The sequence below is a fragment of the Carcharhinus amblyrhynchos genome, chromosome 6, assembly GCF_965287045.1.
Source record: "Carcharhinus amblyrhynchos chromosome 6, sCarAmb.v2.hapA, whole genome shotgun sequence".
NCBI lineage: Eukaryota > Metazoa > Chordata > Chondrichthyes > Carcharhiniformes > Carcharhinidae > Carcharhinus > Carcharhinus amblyrhynchos.
The window spans coordinates 46,986,053-47,010,336 of record NC_137329.1 but is presented as its reverse complement, the minus strand read 5'-3'; the positions used below and the strand labels follow the sequence as shown (position 1 = coordinate 47,010,336).

The 24,284-nt window shown below is 40.8% G+C and overlaps 1 protein-coding gene across 3 annotated transcripts in view; it reads right to left on the bottom strand.

Moving 5' to 3' along the window:
* Positions 1-23,856, bottom strand: part of hps5 (HPS5 biogenesis of lysosomal organelles complex 2 subunit 2) — a 57,151-nt gene extending 33,295 nt beyond the window's left edge. Inside the window, exons 1-7 of one of the 3 annotated variants that reach the window (XM_080190393.1) lie at positions 23,747-23,856; positions 16,750-16,954; positions 12,915-13,025; positions 10,959-11,023; positions 6,503-6,695; positions 5,210-5,340; positions 2,265-2,480 (exon numbers count right to left, since the gene is read on the bottom strand). In XM_080190393.1, the coding sequence (XP_080046519.1) occupies positions 2,265-2,480; positions 5,210-5,340; positions 6,503-6,695; positions 10,959-11,023; positions 12,915-13,025; positions 16,750-16,854 (821 nt within the window). In that variant the 5' untranslated portion in view covers positions 16,855-16,954; positions 23,747-23,856. Of the gene's footprint in view, positions 1-2,264; positions 2,481-5,209; positions 5,341-6,502; positions 6,696-10,958; positions 11,024-12,914; positions 13,026-16,749; positions 16,955-17,277; positions 17,298-23,746 lie in introns of those variants that run through there. The other 2 variants (XM_080190395.1, XM_080190394.1) reach the window with 2 other exon arrangements.
* Positions 23,857-24,284: the final 428 nt, after the last annotated feature.

Here is a 24,284-nt window from a genome sequence, read left to right as displayed (position 1 = left end):
GTGATTAACTTGTAAACAGCACTTTTTCAGATAACCTGTGCATCATTAACAGATAAATAGGATGTGCAATTGAATTGAAACCAAGGATTGGGGGCCTAGCCTGTGGGAGAAGCTGGGAATACTGACATAAGGAATAAATAAACTTGGGGATACCTTAGCAAAGTTTACAAATTTCAATATTCTAAGAGCTGTTGATCAACTGAACTCTCGTAATTCTTTGTCATAACCACAAACTCCATAAACTGTGGGGACAGACTTATACTCAGCACAGGAAATGTAAACAGACATTTGGATTTAAATACTTTATCAAGGCTGAAACAAGTAATTGGGAAGGCAAATGGAATGTTGGCCTTTTATGGAGTATAAAATTACGGAAGTCTTGCTAAAACCATACAAGGCACTAGTTAAATCACGCCCGGAATACGGTGAACAGTTTTGGTCTCCTTATCTAAGGAAAGATATATTGGTATTGAAGACACTAGATCCTGGGCATGGAAGGATTTTCTTATGAAGAGAGATTAAGGGTTGGGCCTCTACTCATTGGACTTCAGAAGAATGATTGGTAACCTCTGAGACGTATAGGATTCTCAAGAGGCTTGATAGAGTAGATGCTGAGAAGTTGTTTCCCTTTGTGGGAGAGCCCAGGACCGAGCAAGAAGTCGCCCATTTAAGACAGATGAGGAGGAATTTCTTCTGAGGGTACAAGCTATGCAGGGAAGCAACGGAACCAAGTAGCTTTGATGAATTAAAAACGATGCTAGATAGTTGAACTGGATGAGGTTTTGAACTTTGCAGTGGTAACTTATGGTACTGTACATTTCTCTACATCCAATTGATACAACACGCAGAGCAACAAAAACATGAAGAGGACCAGCAAACAGTGCAGTGCAATAATAAGAGCACGAGAATGGGTAGTCATGAAATGAATAGCAATAACAAGTTGCACTTCAATGACAACAATAGTGAGCACATGCCAAAAGAAACAGATGAGGAAATTGCAAATGTATTAGTTATAATTGTACATAGCTCTCCAGATTCAGGAACTGTGCCTTTACATTGGTAAATTTCCAATGTCACTGTTTTTTAAGAAGTGAAAGAGTCTTTGAAACCAATTGTGGGGAAGTTAAATTGAATCTACCAAAGGCAGAGACACAGTGACTTAGTAATTATGCACACATCATAAGACCATAAGACATAGGAGAAGTAGGCCATTCAGCCCATCAGGTCTGCTCCATCATTTAATATCATGAATGATCTGTTAAGAAAATCCTCAACACCACTTTCCCGCCTTGTCTACATAATCCTGGATTCCCTTACTGATTAAAAATCTCAGTCTTGAACATATTTAACAACCCAGTCTCTACAGCCCTGCAATAAAGAATTCCACAGATTCAGTACCCTCAGAAGAAATTCCTCCTCATCTGTCTTAAATGGGCGACTTCTTGCTCAGTCCTGGGCTCTCCCACAAAGGGAAACAACTTCTCAGCATCTACTCTATCAAGCCTCGAGAATCCTATAGGTCTCAACGAGGTTACCAATCATTCTTCTGAAGTCCAATGAGTACAGGCCCAACCCTTAATCTCTCTTCATAAGAAAATCCTTCCATGCCCAGGATCGAGTGTCTTCAATGCCAGTATCTTTCCTTGGATAAGGAGACCAAAACTGTTCACAGTATTCCGGGCGTGATTTAACTAGTGCCTTGTATAGTTTTAGCAAGACTTCCGTAATTTTATACTCCATAAAAGGCCAACATTCCATTTGCCTTCCCAATTACCTGTTGAAATTGCATACTAGCTTTTTGTGATATATGCGCAAGGTCTCCCAAATCCCTCAGTTCCGCAGCTTTCTGCACTCTTTCTCAATTTAAATAATATTCAGTTCCTTTATCCTTCCCCCCAAAGTGCATAACTTCACATTATCCTACATTGTATTCCATCTGCCAAGTTTTTGCCCATTTAACATGTCTATATCCCTGTCGATTCTGTGTCAGCCTCACCACTTGCCTTCCCAATTATTTTTTTAAATCATCTGCATACTAGTCAGTTCATCAAAGAAAGTCAATTTGAATTTGTGAAGAATGGGTCATTTTTGATTAATCTATTATTTTGAAGGAGATCACTGGCATGAGGGATAGGGGAGTATCAAAGAACACTGTATGGGCTTCCAAAAAGGGTCTGGCACACAAAATTATTAGCAATTTTATTATTTTCTCATTAGCAATGATATTAAATGAAGGAGATACTGGAATATATGCAACTGGATACCTGAGGGAGATGATGGGAAGTGGAGGTGATCCCAATAACTGTTTGAATTGGTGTGTGCTTAATACCTCCCCTTCAAAGTTCACCTCCCACATACGTGAACCAGGGCGTGCACAGAATATCAGTGGCTGAGAGAATCCAACATTCTTTGATCCTGGTAAGAAACAGGCTCCAAATTCTCCGTCTCGCTCTTTGTTCCCAATTTTCCAGAACTTCTCCCTGCCATCCAAGAAGAATTTGGAAAAGTTGATCTGATTACTCTGAAGCTTCAGTTTTATTAACAGTGTAACGATTGCAGACATCACCCATCCAATAAAGTTACAAGCCCTCAATTTTTAATTAGTTTACATCAGCATCACTCTTACTCAAATTTTTATCTAATTTCACTGGCATCAAAAGTTTATTTGTGCTTCCTTTTTATTCAATTTGCAGTGTGCAATAGAACAAGTAGAGCTATCCCAGCAACCAGTGCCAGTCATGCATCAAAAATCAGGTTTCTCCAGGGAAGGAAAATTGGAGCCGGATCGAGACCCTGTGCAGGAAAAACGGAGAGAACTTGTGATGCAAGAAATCAGTCCAGCGTCCATCTGATAATGTAAAAGTCAATGGTGTCAGAACATGAGATAATAACCAAATTCATTTCAAAACCTTTTAGTTTTACTGTTTATGAAAAATATCTTCAGAATTCTTATAAACTGAAAAGCCCTAACTCTGGAAAATAAACTGAAGCTACACCTTATACTTCAATTAACCACCTTAAGTAACTGGCAATGTAGAACTATGATCCACATCAAACATTGGTTAAATACATAGCCTACTCTAGTACTGAATCTTTGCAGACAAGGAAGATTCTGGGTTCAATTTCTGATCTGAGTTAGTTAATAATGCTACAGTTGGCCTCAGTGTCTTTGGATTAATAACATAAGAAATAGGAACAAGCGTAGGCCATCTAGCCCCTCGAGCCTCCTCTGCCATTCAATAAGATCATGGCTGATCTAATAGTGGTTCAGTTCCACTTACCCGCCTGTTCCCCATAACCCTTAATTCCCTTATTGGTTAAAAAACTCTCTGTGACTTAAACACATTTAACAAGGTAGTCTCTACTGCTTCATTGGGCAGAGAATTCCAAAGATTCACTACCCTCTGGGAGAAGAAGTTCCTCCCCAACTCTGTTATAAATTGACTCCCCCATATTGAGGCTGTGCCCTCTAGTTCTTATTTCCATTCTAAGGAGAAATAACTTCGCTGCTTCTACCCTGTCTAGCCCCTTTATCTTATATGTCTCTAAGATCTCCTCTCAACCTTCTAAACTTCAATGAGTACAGGCCCAGTCTACTCAATCTCCTCACAAGCTAACCTCCTCATCTCCGGTATCAACCTGGTGAATCTTCTCTGTACCCCCTCCAAAGCTTATATATCCTTTCTTAAATAAGGGGACCAAAATTGTACACAGTACCCTAGGTGCGGCCTCACCAGTACCTTGTACAATTGCAACAAGACCTCCCTGCTTTTAAACTCCATCCCCCTCGCGATAAAGGCCAACATTTCATTTGCCTTCTTGATTACCTGCTGCACCTGCAAACTGAGTTTTTGTGATTCATGCACAAGGACCCCCAGTTCCCTCTGCACACTAGCATGTTGTAATTTTTGACCGTTTAAATAATAGTCCATTTTACTATTATTCCTTCCAAAGTGGATAACCTCACACTTAGCAACGTTATACTCCATCTGCCAGATCCTTGCCCACTCACTTAGCCTATCCAAATCTCTCTGCAGACTTTGTGTCCTCCATGTAATTTGCTTTCCCACTCATCTTTGTGTCATCTGCAAACTTTGTTACCCTACACTCAGTTCCCTCCTCCAGATCGTCTATGTTTATGGTAAACAGTTGGGGCCCCAGCACCGATCCCCTGCGGCACGCCACTAGTCACTGATTGCCATCAGGAAAAGCACCCATTTATTCCGACTTCTGCTTTCTGTTAGATAACCAATCCTCAATCCTAACACTTTAGCTAACACTTTACCCCCAACTCCATGTACCTTTATCTTATGTAGCAACCTTTTGTGAGGCGTCTTATCGAATGCCTTCTGGACTAATGGTGAGGAATAGAAAATCGATAGGCTTTTTGAGTACTAATCAATTAACTTTGCTGAGAAGTATAGTTATCTATGTATCATCAGTTAAGGATAAGCTTAGACTCGAATAGTCACACACCCTCCAGCATTAACTACATAGGTTCATATCTCAACAAAGTACAGTCGACTTGCTGGCACTCATGAAACAGTATTGAAACAGGGATCAGGACTGCCTGGATGGAAAATTGGGTGATGCGGTACAGGTTGGAAAAAAACTTGTTTGAAGGAAGGACTGGTAAAATGTTCAGGATGGTAGAAAACAGAGCTCCCATGCTAAAATACATTGTCAATTGTTGTGCCATTCTTCTCAGTGTCACCTTTATTCCCGCCGGCAAGAACAAGTGCAGCAACAGTTTCTCATTTACAAGTTGACTCATTCATTGTTAATTATATATTAACTGTGTGTAATTGTAAGCAAATGGTGAGCATCAACCTAGGATTCATTTGTGTCCTGGGAAACAGACACTGACTTCACACTATGGTTGTTAGGCGTTAGGAAATACTTGCTTATAATCTGCAATTCCATTAATAAATATTTGCAAAAGTGTGTATAGATTGGCTCTAGTTTTAGCCCCCAACAGCTGGCTTTCTGCAAAATAGCACACATCCCCCTGTAAATGCAGCCAGCAGACCTGCTATATACTAGACAAAGACAGCAAAAACTACACCAGTTAGAGGTGAATGTCGAAGACATTAGGATGTCACCTCCAGTAATCTTATCAACAGGGCTAACATGCAGATATCGTCCAAAATTCACCTAACTCAAAATTACAACGCAGAAGTTTGAATAGATGTATAATATTGTCAAATACCTGTCGGTGTCACACAGATAGCCGCGAGTAAGAGATGAGACCAACAACCTTCCGTCTAGATAGTCAAGTTGCACCACTCTCGAGTCCACGGTTGTAATCACCTGAACTGGAAACATCACAAACGCAGCAGCCTGAGGTGGAATAGAAAGCAAATCAATAAAGCAGCTCTGCATAATCTCTGCAACACCACGTCTTGCTGAATATAAATTGCAAAGCAAGTTCCTGGCCAAATAACCTTTCCTTTCCTCATCTCCAACCTCTCTCCATGGTTGTGGAGTACCGTTTCTACGAATTTGTACAGCACGTCATGTTGTATTTGTAAAATTCCTCACGTCCCTCAAAATGTTACTTCTTACTTTAAGACTTAAGCTTGGCATTACCGAATCATACTACTTCAATCAACGGTTTCCTTAATTACATTTATCTTTGCAGCATCCTGCATTCTATGTCTTTGCCCTTCACCTAGGTTTCACAATTTAAAAATGGAATGGAACTCAAGTAGAAATTACAACAATGTTTACATATCACACCAGCAAGAATCCACACTCCACCAATAATTTTATGTAATTATATCCTTGCAAATGCCCTCCAAGTGCACTGGCACACATTCAATGCCCAAATTCACCACATATATCGATCTGTACATTTATCTATTAATTGGGAAGACCATGGATGCTTTTGTGCCAATCTCTATCCCACACATGGCAGTCCAATCTAAACCCAATCATGCTAATCCAGAACACAGCCCAACCGAAATAATCTCACCCTATTATCTGCACAGCTACACTAAGCTCCAGCACATTAATGCCCTACTGCTGCCAGGTTTTCCCCCTTCTTCTCTTGAACACATCAACTCCTTGCGGAATACTATTTGACAGGCAGGCACTGTACCCTCCAAAACCTTACTCAAGTGGTTTTGAGTTCAGTAAGCCTGAAGAGCAAGTCTCTACAGGTTCTTCAAACTGGAAATGTCACATAACTTAATCTCTCTTCCATCATGTACATCCATAAACACATACTTTTCAGCAGGAGTTAATAACAGTCCAGAAGCCATCTCAGGCATTGAGGTCATGCCCAGAACACACTAAATGTTAGCTTTATGCCTGATGGTCCATGTGGCTCAGTTACATCATCTATTTACCAAGAGTCATCAGTGAGTTTTTCAGAAATGTGAGCAATAATGTTAGGCTGTGCAATTTGGGTAAAGATAATATCCAAATATGTTTGTTTATCCCACTCCATTTCAACATTATGTACATACATACGAGTACATCACAAAGGAAAAACACTGACCTTTCCCTGTTTGGAGGAATTAACCTTCAGACTAGAAACTTTTCCCAGATTGTCTCCCACAAAAACACGGAGAGCAGCGGTATCCCAGCAGAGAGCCGTGACCTGTCTGCCTTTGTGTTCTGATGACACATAAATACGCTCAGGTTTCCCACGACGCTCCTGATGCAGCTCCCACACAATCACATGTCCCTGGCTGAACAAGGAAACAAACCAATACAATAATGAGGACTTGGTCAGCCAAGGGGTTTATTTTAATGGGGACCAACTTTTGTCTTGGTTGTGGACATTTTCCAGTAGGCAGAATATTTCTCTCTGCAGCATGTATTTGTCACACCATGCATTCGTGCTGTCTCTCTCCAGCAATGTTCATATTTACTGCAAAGATTTTCTCTCTATCACACTCACTGTGCAGCACACATCATTCAATACATGCATTTTCTCTGTCCTTTTATGCAGGTCTCATAAGCACGTCATCTGTTATATACTCAATGATAAGCACATCATCCAGCTACATGGAGTCATATCTTACAATTTGCACTGACTTGAAATGTCAAATTCTATTACCAGCTGTAATTCAACAAACCTATGATTTTGCAAACTCACCATCCTTGTGCCTGTTTAACATTGGGCCCTCCCTAATTAAAATATCACGTTTGAAAGGTACACGCCAAGTCAAATTCCATAGTATGATTATTCAATGCACATTATACACTACATTTATGTTATCCAGTAAATGAAGATATCATCTATGCACTGTGACTATGGGGCAAGAGTTATGAGGTAAAAAGTAATGGAGTGGGGCCAATTGTATAGTTTGATCAAAGAGCCAGATCAGGCATGATGGGCTGAATGGCTTCTTCCTGCTCGTTATGATTCTTTAACAAAAATGACACATTTCTATCCAAAGTATATAGGGATATGGTCCTCTTTAATTCGGTCTTGGTACATTAAGGGTTAAAAATCAAATTTCATTCAATTCATATCCCAGCTTAACTTGTTTAATTTGTTTCAACTCTGACATAATCTGCTATGGATTTGTTAAAGTTCAAACAGCATAGTTTGACGACACAGTGGATAGCATTGTTGCCTCACAGCACCAGGGTCCCGGGTTCAATTCTTGGTTTGGCTCACTGTGCAGAGTCTGCACATTCTCCACATGAATGCGTGGGTTTTCTCCCACAGTCTGAAAATATTGCTGGTTAGGTGCACTGGCCATGCTAAATTCTCCTTCAGCTACCAGAGTGTGGCAAGAGATTTTCACAGTAACTTCATTAGTGTTCATGTAAGCCTACTTGTGACAAGAATAAACTTCAAAACAACAATCTGCTTTGGATTTGGAGATTGTGCCAGAGAACTGCAACTATTACTCCCCAATTCAAAGAGAGGGGAGGGCTGAACCTGGTAACTACAGGTCAGTCTAACAATCTGGTGGGTAAACTACTAGAGTCACAGACAAAATTAATTCTCACTTGGAGAAACACGGATTAATAAGGTACAGCAGGCAAAGACTTGTTAAAAGCAAATTGATCTGACCAACTTGATAATGTCCTTTGAGGAGGGAACAGTTGATAAAGCTAATACAGTAAATGTACATTAAGATTGTCAAAAGGAAATTGCAAAGTTTCACAATCAGTTTGTTTACTAAATAGAAATGCATGATATTAAAGGGAGCGTACTAACTTGGGTACAACTTAAGGGATAAGAGACAAGAGTAGTGAAGATATTTTTCTGACTGCAGGGAAATATATGGTGGGATCCCCATGGGTTCCATTTTAAGGCCATTGATTGATTTTTTTTTGTTGTAACTTGGGTACAGGGAGCAAAGTTTCAAAGTTTGCAGATAATAGCAAACTTGGCAATGTAGTAAATAGCAGCAGACTGAAGAAGACCAAGACTGGGAAAATGCTCAGATACATTTTAATGTGTGTTAAGTGTGAAATGATGGACTATAGGAGAATAATCAAAATAGGCAGCATTATATAAATGGTACAACTTTGAGAGATGTTCAAGAGCAGAGGGAGCTTCATGCTCATAAATGCTTGAAGGTGACAGAGCAAGTTAATAAGGCAGTTAAGAAAGCATATGGGATACTGGCTCTGTAAATGAGGGCACTGAATACAAAAGCAAGATAGTCATGCTTAACATTTACAAATCACTGGTAAGGCCTGAGCTGGAGTGTGGTGTATAATTCTGAACACCAGGCTTTAAGGAGGAATGTACAGAAGAGGTTTACTCGGGTGATAGCAAGGCTGAGCGTCTTTAGTTAAGTGAAGAGATTAGAGAAGCTGGTATAGTTCACTTTGGAACAGAGAAGGTTAAGGGAAGATTTGATAGAGGTATTCAAAATAAGGGATTTTGGTAGTGCAAGTAAGGAAAATCTGTTTCCTGAGAGGTCATAGATTTAAAATAGTTGACATAAGTTCTTGAGGGGACAGAGGAGAGCGTTTTCCTCCACAGAAGCTTGCTTGTGTCTTGAAGGAACTGCTCAAAACAGTGATGAATCAGACACCATTGGAACTTTCAAAAAGCAACTGGATATGTATTTGAAGAGGATTAATTTTGCAGGCTTACTCGGAAAAAGTTTAAGCATGGGAGAAAATTGGATCACTCTTCCAAAGCATTGACATAGGTACACTAATCCAAACAGCCTCTTCTGTGCTGCCAGATTTTTCAATTTAGCCGGGTTTATAGACAGAGGTTTACAGCATGGAAACAGGCCCTTCGGCCTAAATTGTCCATGCTGCCCTTTTTTCTAAAGAAAACCCTTAAATTAATCCCAATTGCCCACATTTGGCTCATATCCCTTTACACGCATCGTACCCATGTAACGATCTAAATGCTTTTAAAAAGACAAAACTGTACCCGCCTCTACTACTGCCTCTGGTAGTTTGTTCCAGACACTCACCACCCTGTGTATGAAGAAATTGCCCCTCTGGACACTTCACTATCTCTCCCCTCTCACCTTAAGCCAATGCCCTCTAGTTTTAGCCTCCCCTACCTTTGGGAAAAGATATTGACTATTGAGCTGATCTGTGCCCCTCTTTATTTTAAAAGCCTCTGTAAGATCACCTCTCAGCCTCCTACGCTCCAGAGAAAAAAGTCCCAGTCTATCCAGCCTCTCTTTATAACTCAAACCATCACATCCCAGTAACATCGATGAAAATCTTTTCTGCATTCTTTCTGGTTTAATAGTATCCTCTCTGTAATAGGGTGACCAAAATTGCATACAATATTCCAAGTGTGGCCTTACCAATGTCTTGTACAACTTCAACAAGACATTCCAATTCCTGTATTCAGTGTTCTGACTAATGAAACCAAGCATGCCAAAATGTCGTCTTCACCAGTCTGTCCACCTGTGACTCCACTTTCAAGGACCTAGGAACATGCACCCCTAGATCTCTTTGTTCTGTAACCCCCCCCCCCCAATATCCTACCATTAACTGAGCAAGTCCTGTCCTGGTTCAATCTACCAAAGTGCATCACCTCGCATTGTCTAAATTAAACTTCATCTGCCATTTATCAGCTCATTGGCTCAATTGGTCAAGATACCGTTGTAATTGGAGATAACCTTCTTCACTGTCCACTATGCCACCAATCATAGTGTCATCTGCAAACTTACTAATGATAGATCCTATATTCTCATCCAAATCATTAAGAAAATGACAAATAACAGCGGACCCAGCTCTGATCCCTGAGGCACACCACTGGTCACAGGCCTCCTGTTTGACAAACAAGCCTCTACGACCACCCTCTGGCTTCTGTTGAGAAGCTAATTTTGTATCCAATTAGTATTCATTGTATCCCGTGACATTTAACCTTGTGCAACAACCTACCATGCGGTACCTTGCCAAAGGCCTTGCTAAAGTCCACATAAACAACTTCAACTGCACTGCCCTCATCTACCTTCTTGGTTATCTCTTCAAGTAACTATTCAAATTTCTATTCAAATAACCTAAGAGAGAAGAGTTAAGCCATTAAATTCAAATTCAAACAATTTGTGAGATTTGTTCATGTGTTTGACAGGCATCTTTAAACAGACTTACATTGACTGGGTTCCGATCATTGTTCTGAAGGAATTTATCAATTTTTTTTGTTAAATGTGTACTTGTGACCGGAAGCTTTCAAATAAATTAACCAGGCTAGATAGCTTTAGTATTTGATGAAAGAGAGGAAAGAATAAACACTGGTAAGAAAATTACCTTTGTTTATCATCCCTGCGATGAGAGAGTTATCCTGTGATGAATATGAGTAAATTGAGTCTATATTTTCCAGAGTGAAAAGAATGAGAGATGATCTCATTGAAATACTCAAGATTAAGGAGATTGACAGGGTAGACACAGCTGTTGTTTCTAGATTAGATTCTAGATTGAAAAAGTAATTAAAGAAAATAACGTAATTATGAAGTAATGGAGGCTGCTACAGAGTACATGAAGAATCCAGAATTGAGTATACTAACCTAGTTGCTACAGCAACATAGTCCTCATCATGCTGACAGCAAGCAACGTGAGTGAGAGTTCCTTCCTGAAGGACAAAAAGTTTATTATTCATCCAAATTGCTCAGATGCCAATGTAGAGTTTCTTCAAAGCAGCCACCTTCCCTTGAGCATTTATATTGTTTGTTTTCCTTCCTGACTCCTCATGCAGCTTTCCAATACGCAGAGAAAAAATGCTGCTTCAGGCAATGGAAGAGGAAGAAGGGAACACAGAGCAGCAGCTAGCATCAACATAAATTTGGGACTAAGTGCCTTTTTGCTAAAGAACTAATCCTTTGGCCGGGTCAAGACATTAGAATGGTGGAGTTGAAATGTCTAATTTTACAAACAGTCAGGTGTAATTACTTTTTTACTTGCCACATTTCTTCTGCTGTTCCAAAGCACAACCTTGTATTTGTAAAGCACCTTATCAACCCTTCAATGCTCAAATTAACTACTTTGAACAATTAAAGTCATAGAGATATACAGCATGGAAACAGATCCTTTGGCCCAACTCATCCATGCCAACCAGATTTCCTGAACTGAACTAGTCCCATTTGCCTGCATTTGGCCCATATCCCTCTAAACTTTTCGTATACATGTACTTGTCCAAAGGTCTTTTGAAAGTAATTGTACCCACCACCATCACCATCTCCTTCTGGCAGCTCATTCCATCCTCTATGTGAAAAAGTTGCCCTTTTAGTCCCTTTTAAATCTTTCTCCTCTTACCTTAATCCTATGCCGTCTAGTTTTAGATTCCTTTATCCTGGGAAAAGGCCACATCTATTCACCTTATTTATGACCCTCATGATTTTATAAACCTCCTAAGCTCCAGGGAAAAAGAGTCCCCAGCCTGTCAAGCCTTTCCTTTTATAACTCAAACCTTCCAGTCCTGGTAACATCCTTGTAAATCTTTTTTGTACCTTTTCAGGTTTAATAACATTCTTCCTGTAGCAGTGTGACCAGAATTCTATGCAGTACTCAAAACGTGGAGTTACTGCTGTTTTGCGGGTAAATTCGATATACCATTCTCTCACAAGATCCTCCAAATAATAATCAAATTAGAAGTCACCAGTTATTTGAAGAAAGAATGTTGACCAGGACACCAATCCTCACTTTGAATAATGTCAACATTTGACAGCCATCAGGTTTGCTCTGATGTCAACATCTCATCAAAAATATAGTTCCAGAACACAGAACTGTCTTGGTGCTGCACTGGAGGTATTAACCAAGATTATCTACTCAGACCACAGTGGAGTTTGAACCCTTGGGTTTCTCAATTTAAAGGAGAGCACAACCTGGTGGGCACTGGCTGGGGTACAGTAAGGTCACATATTTCAACTGTAACCATTCTATGTCTGAGCCAAGGCAATGAGATTGAGCAGTTTTTTAACCATGGAAATCATTACAGTTTGTTAAAGTTTTCCTACATCTACAAGAAAACACTTTCGAACAGAGGTCATCTCAGTGACAAAAAGCAAGCAGACCGGTTGATATTGTTTCCTTCTTTAAGCGATCAAGGACAATTTTAGCAGCTGGCCTTAAAACAAGCAAACACAGTGAAAACTGAGAAATAGGACTAAGATGTTGCTACTCAGTTATGCAGCTCCGAAAGCTTGTGATTTCAAATAAACCTGTTGGACTATAACCTGGTGTCGTGTGATCTGTCATTTAATAAATAAGCTATCAAAGAGGTAAAGACAACACAAGTGTTACCAAACCAAGAGATATTTCAGTATATTACTGTACCTGTTATGAGATATTTCAGTGTATTACTGTACCTGTTTGTCCTACGCTGTGTTAAAATGTATTCAACAAGATTATTCACAAACATTTAATCATTTTTGCATTTCGCTGATGTCTTACTTACAAGATGCAGAGCACCCTAAAGAAACAGGCCTGTGCAACTGACTTTATTTTCAACCTTTTGCAGTCCTTACCTTGTGTGTTAACATGAATCTCTGTTTCCAGCCTTCTTTCTGAATGAGATGGAGTCCGCCAGCTGAGCTGCCCAGTGCCAGCCACTTCCGAGACACAGACAAACATGTACACTGAGAAAAGACAGGATACTTCAAAGTAATATTTTAACATTTCCACAACCACATGTCAAAGTCACCTTTCCACTTTCCAACTGATCCCCATTAGAATCTCACTGCACGTCCTCCCTGAAACTGATCCTGTCTGTGACCAGTTTCCATCCTTTTAGGTGTGAAAAAAGCTTCCTGAAATACTAAAACAGTTTTGCTCTGTTTTAAGTTTAGGATTACGTTCTTCTGCTGTGAATTCTCCCTCTAAAGCAAATTGCTTCAACAGCAATCCTCTTGATTTTTTTGATATTCTAATTAGGGCAACTTCCAAACTTAAGGAAATAAAACAAAATTTATACGGACTAAGCTTTTACTCTTTTTTTTAAGCCTGGTAACAGCCATGGAATACAGTGCACCATGTATCCTTCCTGATGCTCATGCCCAAACTGAATGCAGTATTCAAGATGGAATAGTTGGGGAAATGTGACTTGTGGGAATCCACAGGCCCCCTAACAATAACCACAATATAGGGCGAAGTATACAAGAAATTACATGAGATGTTTGTGGTAAAGGGAAGGCAATAGTCATGGGTGACTTTAATCTACACAAACTGGAAAGACTAGGTTGGCAGTTGTAGTCTGGATGAGGAGTTCATAGAATGCTTTTGAGATAGTTTCTTAGAACAGCATGTTTTGAAATCAGCCAGAGAGCATTTCATATTGGACTTTTTATTGTGTAATGTGACAGGATTAATTAATGACCTCAGAGTAAAGGGACCACAATATGACTGAATTTTATATCTGGATTGAAAGGGAGAAGTGTGAGTCTAAGACTAGTATTTTAAACTTAAATGAGGGCCACTATGTAGGCATAAAAGTTGAGCTGGCTGAAGTGAACTGGGATACTAGGGTAGGGGATAAGTCAATAGCGAAGCAGGGGCAGACATTTCATGTGACATTTCAGAATACCCAGAATATGTATATTCTTCTATAACGAAAAATTCTAAGGTAATGCTCCATCATCCACAGTTAACTAGAGAAATTAGGGAAAGCATCAAACTTAAGGAAAAACCATGATTATTGGCAGGTCAAATGATTGGACAGAATATAAAGAACAGCAGAGAATGGCTAAAAGGTTAATTGGGAGAAAGAAATTAAAGTGCGTGAGGAAGCTAGCTAGAAACATAAAAACAGATTACAAGAGTTTCTGAAGCATTTAAAAAGGGAAAGAGTAAGCAAGATGACTGTGGATTCTCTAGAACACAAGAATGGGAAGTTAATAGTAGATAATAAAGAAATGGTCGATGAAATGAACAAAGATTTTGTTTCTCAAGATGTATACAAAAATCATTCCAGTAAAAGCTATAAATCAGAAGGTGGAAGGGAGGGAAGATCTTGGTGAAATTACAATCATTAGGGAAGTGGTACTGAGCAAACTAATGGAACTGCCAAGTATTCAGGTCCTGATGGGCTTTATCTCAGGAACTTAAAGTGGCTAATAAGGTAACAGATGCATTGGTGTTAATTTTCCAAAATTCCCTAGATTCTGGAAAGTGGCAAACATAACTCCTCTATTCAAGAAGGGAGCGAGACAGAAAACAGGAAACTACAGGCCAGTTACTTGATGTTTGTCATGGGGAAGATGCTAGAATTGACCAAAGAAGTTGTAGCTGGGTGTTTAGAAGATATTTGGGAAGAGTCAGCACGGTTTTGTCAAAGGGAAATCATGTTTAACCGATTTATCAGAGTTCATTGAAGGAGTAATATTTACTGAAGATAAAGGGGAGCGTGAAGACATACTGTACTTGGATTGCCAGAAGGCACTTGATAATGTGCCACATCAAAGGTTATTGTGGAAAATAAATGCTTATGGTGTAGGGAGTAACATATTAGCATGGATAAAAGATTGGCTGGCAGAAAACAGATGTGCAGAAATGGCTCTTGACCTGATTGGCAGGATGTGACAAATGGAGTCCTACAGGGGTGTGTTCTGGGGCAGCTGGAATATAATGTGGGAAAACATGAAGCTGTTTATTTTGGCAGGACAAATAAAAAGAACAGTGTTACTTAATCAGGGGATGACTGCAGAATTCAGAGATGCAGAGGGATCTAGATATTCTACTGCATGAGTCACAAAATGTTAGTATGCAGGTTGAGCACATAATCAAGGCAGCTAATGGAATGTTATCCTTTATCACAAGAGGAATTGAACATAAAAGTAAGGATGCTATGCTTTATTATACCACATTTCAAAAACTGCACAGCTTTGGTCTCCCGATTTGAGGAAGGATATAAATACATTGGAGACAGTTTACTAGATTGATACATATAGATTGAACAATGGACTTGTTTCCATTTGAATGAAAGTATAGAAGAGTGGTGGGGGGGGGGGGGGGGGGGGGGGGTGTGACTTGATTGAAGTATAAAAGTTTGTGGATAGTCTTGACGAGGTATATGTGTAAAGAATGTTTCCACTTGTGGGTGAGGAGAATTAAGGGCAACTGCTTTAAAATAAAGGTTGCCCTTGTAGGACAGAGATAAGAAGTTCATTTTCTTGGAGGGTTATGCAGCTTTCAAACTCTGCCTTAGAAGGTGGGGGAGACAGAGTCATTGAATATTTTTCAGACAATGGTAGATTTCAAGCTCCACATTTCTGTCTACCCCTGTTAACTTTAAATTCTTGATAGGCAAGAGAACCTGCTCTGCCATGATCTAACTGAATAGCAGAGCAGGCTTGAAGAGCCAAATGGTTTAACTCTGCTCCTATTTTGTACGTTTGTATGGAAATTGACCAGGGCTCTGTACAACTGAAGCATCATGGCCACTACGTTGCATGCAAGCCACATTGAGATAAAGAGACACATTTTATTTGCCTTTTTGATTATTATTTGTACCTCTGCACTAGCTTTTAGTAAACCATATACACAGGTTCCTAAATCCTGTTGTCGCTCAGTTCTCCAACTGGTATTCTAATCATCATTTTCAAATTGAAAATGAATAACCTCAAACTTCCACGGTTTCACCTGGTCACTTGTCCATATTCCATCACATCTTGCCACTCCCATTCACACAATTTATTGCATCGTCTAACATAAGAGCCACTTGCAATTATGGATATATAAACTTTAAAGCAATAATGAACATAAACCTTTAAAATATAAATGGTGAAAGGCTCATGCTCCAGTATAGATCCTTGTGAATTGTCACACCTTACCAATTAGAAAATGGACCCATTTTCTCTCCTCCCCATGTCACAATTTTTACCAACAGGAATATGTTACACTCCAAGCCTTCAACTATAAGAGGAAGCCGCAACAGCACCAGTGGCAGATTAGTGCATCTTCAATTCAGCATCCCACCCTTCTACTGCAACAAAAGAGTACAGGCTCATCTTTACCTACAAGGGGAGCATGGTGCTACTTTGATACCAAAGCAGGAGAGTTATTTCACAGACCCAGAGTATAGGATCTAAAGAAAAGGCAGCTGCAAACTATTGCACCTGTGGAGTTGACTGAAATGCTGCCACTGATCATCTCTAAAGGGATCTCCATAATTGCCACTGTTTCCTGATAGTCACTTATGACAAAAACCAGAACTACTGCAATACAAAAAGCAGGCTACTGCATTATCCAACAATCTGATCAACACTGGATCAATATAATCACCACATTTCCATCTCATAAAAAATATAAAACATCAGCCCTTTCTTTTGATGGCAGTTGTGTTGATTGTGTCCTCCTCTCACTCACCTTGAGTCTGCTTGAGTCTAACCGGAGAGCAGATAACAGAGGATCCAGAGAGTCCAGCTCAGCCAGGACATGACTACACGATTCTGGGATCATTGGCAGTGACATTGCAAAGGTGCACAAAGAAGTTTCAGTGAAAATAAGATAACTGGCAAAAGGTATGATTTGTAACCTCTGTAAACTTGTTCACAATCTCTTCATGTTCATGCTGTGGATAGTAAACAGACACAATCACTTGTAACCAATTAGTCAGAAAGTCTACTCCACCCTAGAACAGTACAATTTAACAATATCTCAGACACAATTGTTTTTAAAATGTGCAAAAACAGCCATTGCCAGCTAGTGGTCACAGAGAAAATAGCAAAATAAAAGGAAAGCATTAATGGCACTCAGCCAGCTCCCAAACCAAAGATAGGAGCACTCCCTTCCCATTCCCAGTCATGAGCATACAAATTGATAAGCCCACAACTTCTAATCACAAGCACACAAAAAAACTATGTCCCAGAGACAATGGGTATATAGGGCTAGTACCTTTGGTCCCCTGCCAAGCTGTGCACACACAAGGGATGTGGGTAGGGGAAATTGACATCTCAACTTTCCAACTCTTAAGTAACTGGTTCTGCATACCAACAGCCACACTCAGGGATCTCAAGTTAGCAGTCATGCAAAATGAAGCAATGAGCCCATCAGCTTTGACTGGTGCAGAATGGGGGTGTCACATCTTCAAAGTGCACAACGAACGGGAACAATAAAAGAGGAAAATCTGAGCAAGTTAGTTGGACAACGATTCAGAAGGCGGAGACCAGTGAAGTGTGAGATACATCAAAGCATAGTCATAATGGCCAGACATCTGTGACTGGCCTGGGACAGTACAAGCCCCATAGTCATGGAAAGTGACAGAGCAGTGTGATGTACAATGACGGCAAATAGCCTGCCTACAAGCAGGCAGAGAGATGAGTACAAGGTCTGTAAAGAACAGGGCACTATCTTGATGTGTGTAGAGACAAGTTTAATCATCCAGACAACACTGTTCATGAAGACAAAGTCTTTTAACCTTTGGTTATAGCATAAACCAAGTGGTGTTGGATTGGTCACCCATTGTACTATTTCTCCACCTTCCTTTCCACTAAAGGACACTATTGCTAAAAGTTAAAATAACACCCAGTGAATGCAGTTGTGCACACAAAATTGTGCAGGAATCTAGAATAGACTTAACACCTGACTCAGCATCATCTACAACTCAGAGTCAGACATGGATCAGATACAATCAATATATAGGTTCACTGCTGCACAGAGGTCAACACTGCTGCCTCGCAGTGCCAGGGACCCAGGTTCAATTCCCAGCTTGGGTCAATGTCTGCTTCTTCTCTCAGTTCAAAAGACATGCTGGTTAGATGCATTGGCCATGTTAAATTCTTCTTCAACGTACCCAAACAGGGTGTAGCGACTAGGGGATTTTCACAGTAAATTCATTTCAGTGTTAATGTAAGCCTACTTGTGACACTAATAAATAAATTAAAACTTAGATTCCCAGCCTGAATTGGCTGTAAATTGAATAAGGAATTGTTTACATTCACCCGAGTAGAAGATTGTTATTATTGGTAGTAGTTGTGTGCAGTCATAAGTGGAGCCCCACAGGGATCAACATCATGTCTACTACTCTACACAATCTTTACTAATCATCTGCATGAAGTGAAAATCACCAATAAACAATTCTTAGAATGAAAACAAAAGGCAACAACCAGATCCAGATGTGATGGCACATATCTGGAAACACATCTGGCAAGTGACATATAGCTCAATAATAGTGTTGTGTACATGGAGAAGAACATAAACCATAAGACCATAAGAAATAAGGGGCTCTTTGGCCCCTCAAGCCTACTCTGCCATTAAATAGGATCATGGCTGATCTGACATCCAACGTCAACTTTCCTGCCCTTTCCCTGTAATCCTCAATTCCCTTACTGATCAAAATTCTATCTACCTCAGTCTTAAATATACGCAAGGATTCTGCCCCGACAGCTCTCTGTAGCAAGGAGTTCCAAAACCACTCAACCCTCAGAAGAAATTCCTCCTCGTCTCAGTCTTAAATTGGCGCTGCTTTATTCTGAGATTATGCTGTCTGGTCCTAGGCTTTTCCATGAGGGGAAACATCCTCTCAGCATTTACCCTGTCAGGCCCCTTAAGAATTCTGTATATTATATGCCATATCCTATGAGGTCACCTCTCATTCTTCTAAATTCCAATGAGCGAAGTGCCACCCTGTTTAACCTTTTCACACAAGACAATCCTCCACACCTGGGATCATCCTAGTGAACCTTCTCTGAACTGCCTCCAATAAAATAATATTTTTCCTCAAATAAAGGGGACCAAAACAGCTTACAGTACTCCAGATGTGGTCTCACCAGTAACTTGAACAGTTGCAGCAAGACTTCCCCTTCCCAACTCTTACACTCCAACCCCTTTGAAATAAAAGCCAATTAGCTTTCCTGATTACCTACTGCATCCACGTCCTAACTTTATATGTTTCGTGCACATACCCCCAAGTCCTTTTGTGTTGCAGCTTTCTGCAATTTCTCTTCTCTTCATTTAAATAATACTGTTCGGTTGCTCTCCCTCCAAATGAACTTCAGATTTTCCCACTTTGTACTTTATTTGCCAGCTTTTTGCTCACTTACTTGACCTATCAATACCTCTTTGTAAACTGTTTGTGTTTCTCTTGCAACTTTCCTTCCCATCTATTTTTGGGCTGCCTACAAATTTAGCTACAGTACATTCATTTCTTTTCTACAATTCATTAATATATAGTGTAAACAGTTGCGGTTCCAGCACTGATCCCCGTAGAACTCCACCGGCTACAGGTCACCAACCTGAAAAGAACCCCTCATCCTCACTGTCTGTTTCCTGCCCATTAGCCAATTCTCTATCCATGCAACGTACTATCCTCTACCCCATAGGCTCTTATGATTTAACCTTATGCGAGGTACCTTGTTGGATGCTTTCTAGAAGCCCAAATACAACATATCTACTGGTTCCCCTCTATAATCTGACTAAGAATGCCTCAAAAATCTAACAAATTAGTCAGACAATTTTCTTTCATCACTCTGCTTGATTAGATTATGATTTGCTAAATGTGCTATTACTACCTTAATAATTTATTCCAACATTTTTTTCAACAATAGACGTTAGGCTAATTGGCCTATAGTTACCTGCTTTTTGCCTCCCTCCCTTTTTGAATAAGGGTGTCACATTGGCAGTTTTCAAATCCTCTGGTACTTCACCAGAATCCAAGGATTTTTGGAAAATTACAACCAATACATTCACTGTCTCTGTAGCTACTTCTTTTAAGATCCTTGGATGAAAGCCATCAGGGCCAGGGGACTTACCTGCCTTTAGCTTCATTAATTTGTCTAATGCTTCTTCTCTAGTGATGGTGACCGTACTTAATTCCTCCCATGTATTCTCTATTAATGGGATGTTCGAAGTATCTTCCACTGCAAAACTAACTCAAAATATCTGTTTGACTTCTCTGCCATTTCCTTGTTCCCAAACTATCTTCCTGATTCATTTTCTAAGAGGCCTATGCCCACTTTGACCTCACTCTTCTTTTTTATATATTTAAAAGAAGCTCCTATTGTCAATTTTTATATTCCTTGCTAGTTTGTCCTTGTAGTTCATTTTCTCTTCTCTATCATTTAGTCCCCCTTTGCTGGATTCTCAAATTATCCCAGTCTGTGGGACTGAGTTTGCCTCCTTGTATGCTTTTTCTTTCAACTTAATATTCTCCTTAACTTCCTTGGTTAGAGTCATAGAATCAGAGGTTTACAGCACGAAAACAGGCCCTTTGGCCCAACTTGTCCACGCCTCTCCTTTTTTTAAACCTCTAAGATAGTCCCAATTGCCCACATTTGGCCCATATCCCTCTATACCCATCTTACCCATGTAATTATCTAAATGCTTTTTAAAAGACAAATTTGTACCCACCTCTAGCAGCTTGTTCCAGACACTCACCACCCTCTGTGTGAAGAAACGACCCCTCTGAACACTTGTATCTCTCCCCTCTCACCTTAAACCTGTGCCCTCTAGTTTTAGACTCCCCTACCTTCGGGAAAAGATATTGACTATCAAGCTGATCTGTGCCCCTCATTATTTTATACAGCTCTATAAGATCACCCCTCAGCCTCCTTCGCTCCAGAGAAAAAAGTCCCAATCTATCCAGCCTCTACTTACATCTCAATCCATCAAGTCCCGGTAGCATCCTAGTAAATCTTTCCTGCACTCCTAGTTTAATAATATCCTTTCTATAATAGGGTGACCAGAATTGCACACAGTATTCCAACTGTGGCCTTACCAATGTCTTGCACAACTTTAACAAGGCGTCTCAACTCCTGTAATCAGTGTTCTAACCGATGAAGCCAAACATGCCAAATGCCTTCTTCACCACTGTCCACCTGTGACTCCACTTTCAAAGAGCTATGAACATGTACCTCTAGATCTCTTTATTCTGTAACTCTCCCCAACACCCTACCATTAACTGAGTAAGTCCTGCCCAGGTTCAATCTGCTAAAATGCATCACCTCGCATTTGTCTAAATTAAACTCCATCTTCCATTCAACAGTCCACTGGCCCAATTGATCAAGATCCTGTTGCAATTGGCGATAACTTTCTTCACTGTCCACTATACCACCAATCTTGGTACCATCTGCAAATTTACGAATGATGCCTCCTATATTCCCATCCAAATCATTAATATAAATGGCAAACAACAGTGGACCCAGCAACGATCCCTGAGGCACACCACTGGTCAAAGGCCTCCAGTTCGAAAAACAAGCCTCTACAACCACCCGACAAAAGCCAATTTTGTATTCATTTAGATACCTCACCCTGGATCCCGTGAGATTTAACCTTATGCAACAACCTACCATGCAGTACCATGGTTAGTTTACTCCTTAGAATCTTTCTGGATAGGGCTAACAACAAGCATACATAGGGCTCTGAACAAAAGTCTGAGCAAGAAGGAGTCTAAGGTATAATAGTGCACGAGTCTCTAAAGTCTCATGATCAGTGCTCCAAGGATATGGAGAAAATAACCATAGCATTTATATATCATGCAAGGATGACAATGAGGTAGGCAGGTCAGAGACAACTGTGCTGTCCAAGGGAAGATATGTGAATATAGAATCGGTTAGATGTTAGGAACTTGTTTTCCAGAGGCTCATTGAAGGATAGTGGGTCCTTGTGCATAAATCACAAATAGCAAGCAGCAGGACATAGGGAACGCAAATGGAATGTTGGCCTTTATTTCAAAGGAAATGGAGTATAAAAATAGGGAATTCTTATTAAAATTTACAAAGCTCTAGTCAGACTACACCTGGAATACTCTGAACAGTTTTGGTCCCCTTATCTAAGGAGAGGTAATACTGACGTTGGAGACAGTCGCGAAGGTTCACTAGGTTGATCCCGGGTCTGGAGAGATTTTATCAGGAGAGGTTTAGTTGGTTGGGCTTGTGCTCATTACGGTTTAGAAGAATGAGGCACAATCTTATTGAGGCACATAGGATTCTCAGGAGGCTTGACCAGGTAAATGCTGAGAGATTGTTTCCCCTTGTGAAAGAGTCCAGGACCAGACGGTATTATCTCAGAATAAGAGATCACCATTTAAACTGAGGTGAGGAGAAATTTCTTGTCTCAGAGGGTACTGAATCTGTGGAATTCTTTACTGCAGAAAGCTGTAGAGGCTGGGTTGTTAAGTATGTTCAAGACTGAGATGGACAGATTTTTAATCAGTAAGAGAATCAAGGATTATGGGGTTAAAGTAAAAAAGTGGAGTTAACGATTATATCAGAACAGTCATAATCTCAGTAAATGGCAGAGCAGACTCGATGGGCCGAATGGCCTATTCCTACAGCTTATCGTCTTATATAGCATTTTCAAACATTTTAAAATGCTTTCCTTTTATTGCAGAGTAGTGGTGATGGCAGCCAAGGTAGCACGAGAATGCTGAGCTGAAGCATCATTGTATGGAATATGTTTTGGAACCAACTGTCCTTCCTTGGCTGCCATGTTCATGTGACTCAAGCCCTGCATCTTATGATTCTAGTTTTAGAAGAGTATTTGGAAGATGTCAAAAGCCCTTTTGAAAATGTAATCTTGGCTTTTACAACAGCTGCATGTGACATTCATTTTCTTCCTCATTCTGGTTACACAGCTTGCATCCTCACAATTTTGCAAGATAGATGCTAAACAATATCTCACTATAAAAACTGACTAACACAAAACAATAGCGTAGGCACATTCAAAACTGTCCTATGCAGGTCCACAGCAGCTGATCCAACATTACTCCAAGTTGTCCAATGAGCCAGCAGAAATTTTAACAAACCAAATTGTCAAATGCAACTACATCAACCAACACACCAGTTTAAAAAGGAAAATTACAATATCCATCTTCAAACAAACTAGAAACACCAACAAGCACCATGTGGGAATAATCACAATAACTACATAGGCAATATGAGTAGCAAAATATGATATACTTTGTAGCAGAGGGAGAACAAGTGAACATGGTGATGTATAATATCACAAGGCAAATGAGAAGCATAGAAATATCCCAAAATCAATCACCAATCGGATGGCTGATAGTTGAACCGGGGGAGCAGTTGATACGGGGGGTAGTTAGTTAGTTAGTAGGGGGAGAGGCAGCTGGTATCTGGGGGTGGGGGTGGGGGTGGCACAGTTGGTACTGAGGGTGGTTGGTGGGAGGGAAGCAGTTAGTACGGGTGGAAGGGGAGTAGTTGGTGCGGAGAGGGGGGCGGGTGGACGGGGGAAAGGGGGACGGTTGGTACCCGGGGCAGGGGGGCTGTCACCCTGAGTTTTGGTGCCAGTCGGATCGGCGGCAGTGAACAGGCTGCGGGGCGCGGCCGACAAGCGGAGCTTCCAGAGGATTCCCGAGGCCGGAGCGGGACATGGTAACCAGCAACCGAGGCGGCCTGCCCACTTCTACCTGAAAGCGGCCAGCAGCCTCTAAGCTACTCCCGAACCATCCGCCTGCAAACAGAGTCAAAGCTCGCTAAGGGCCGGGCCGCGGACTTCCCCACTTCGGCCCCGCCCCCGGGGGAGGGGACGGTCAGCCCGGGAACTCAGCCCCGCCCCCTGGAATTCACCCCGGAACTCGGCCCCGCCCCCGGGAATTCACCCCGGAACTCGGCCCCGCCCCCGGGAATTCACCCCGGAACTCGGCCCCGCCCCCGGGAACTCCACTCCGCCCCCGGTTCTTCAGCTACAAGAGGCATCACCGCCATGCCGGGAGATGAAGACCTGAGATTCATCATGGTGCCTGAAGGCAAACTGGGCTCTACCTAACTGCACAAAGATTGGTGTGTAACCATGGACTGAATCTGGAGTAATGGGTCAGAATTTTCCAAACTCCTCTCAGGTGTGGAAAGAAAGACTAGAGATTTATCTTCAGGTTTTTAGATGGTTGCTTTCATCCCTCAATAGATTGGCTATATGAAATATATGGTTTTGCCTGGGGAAGGTCA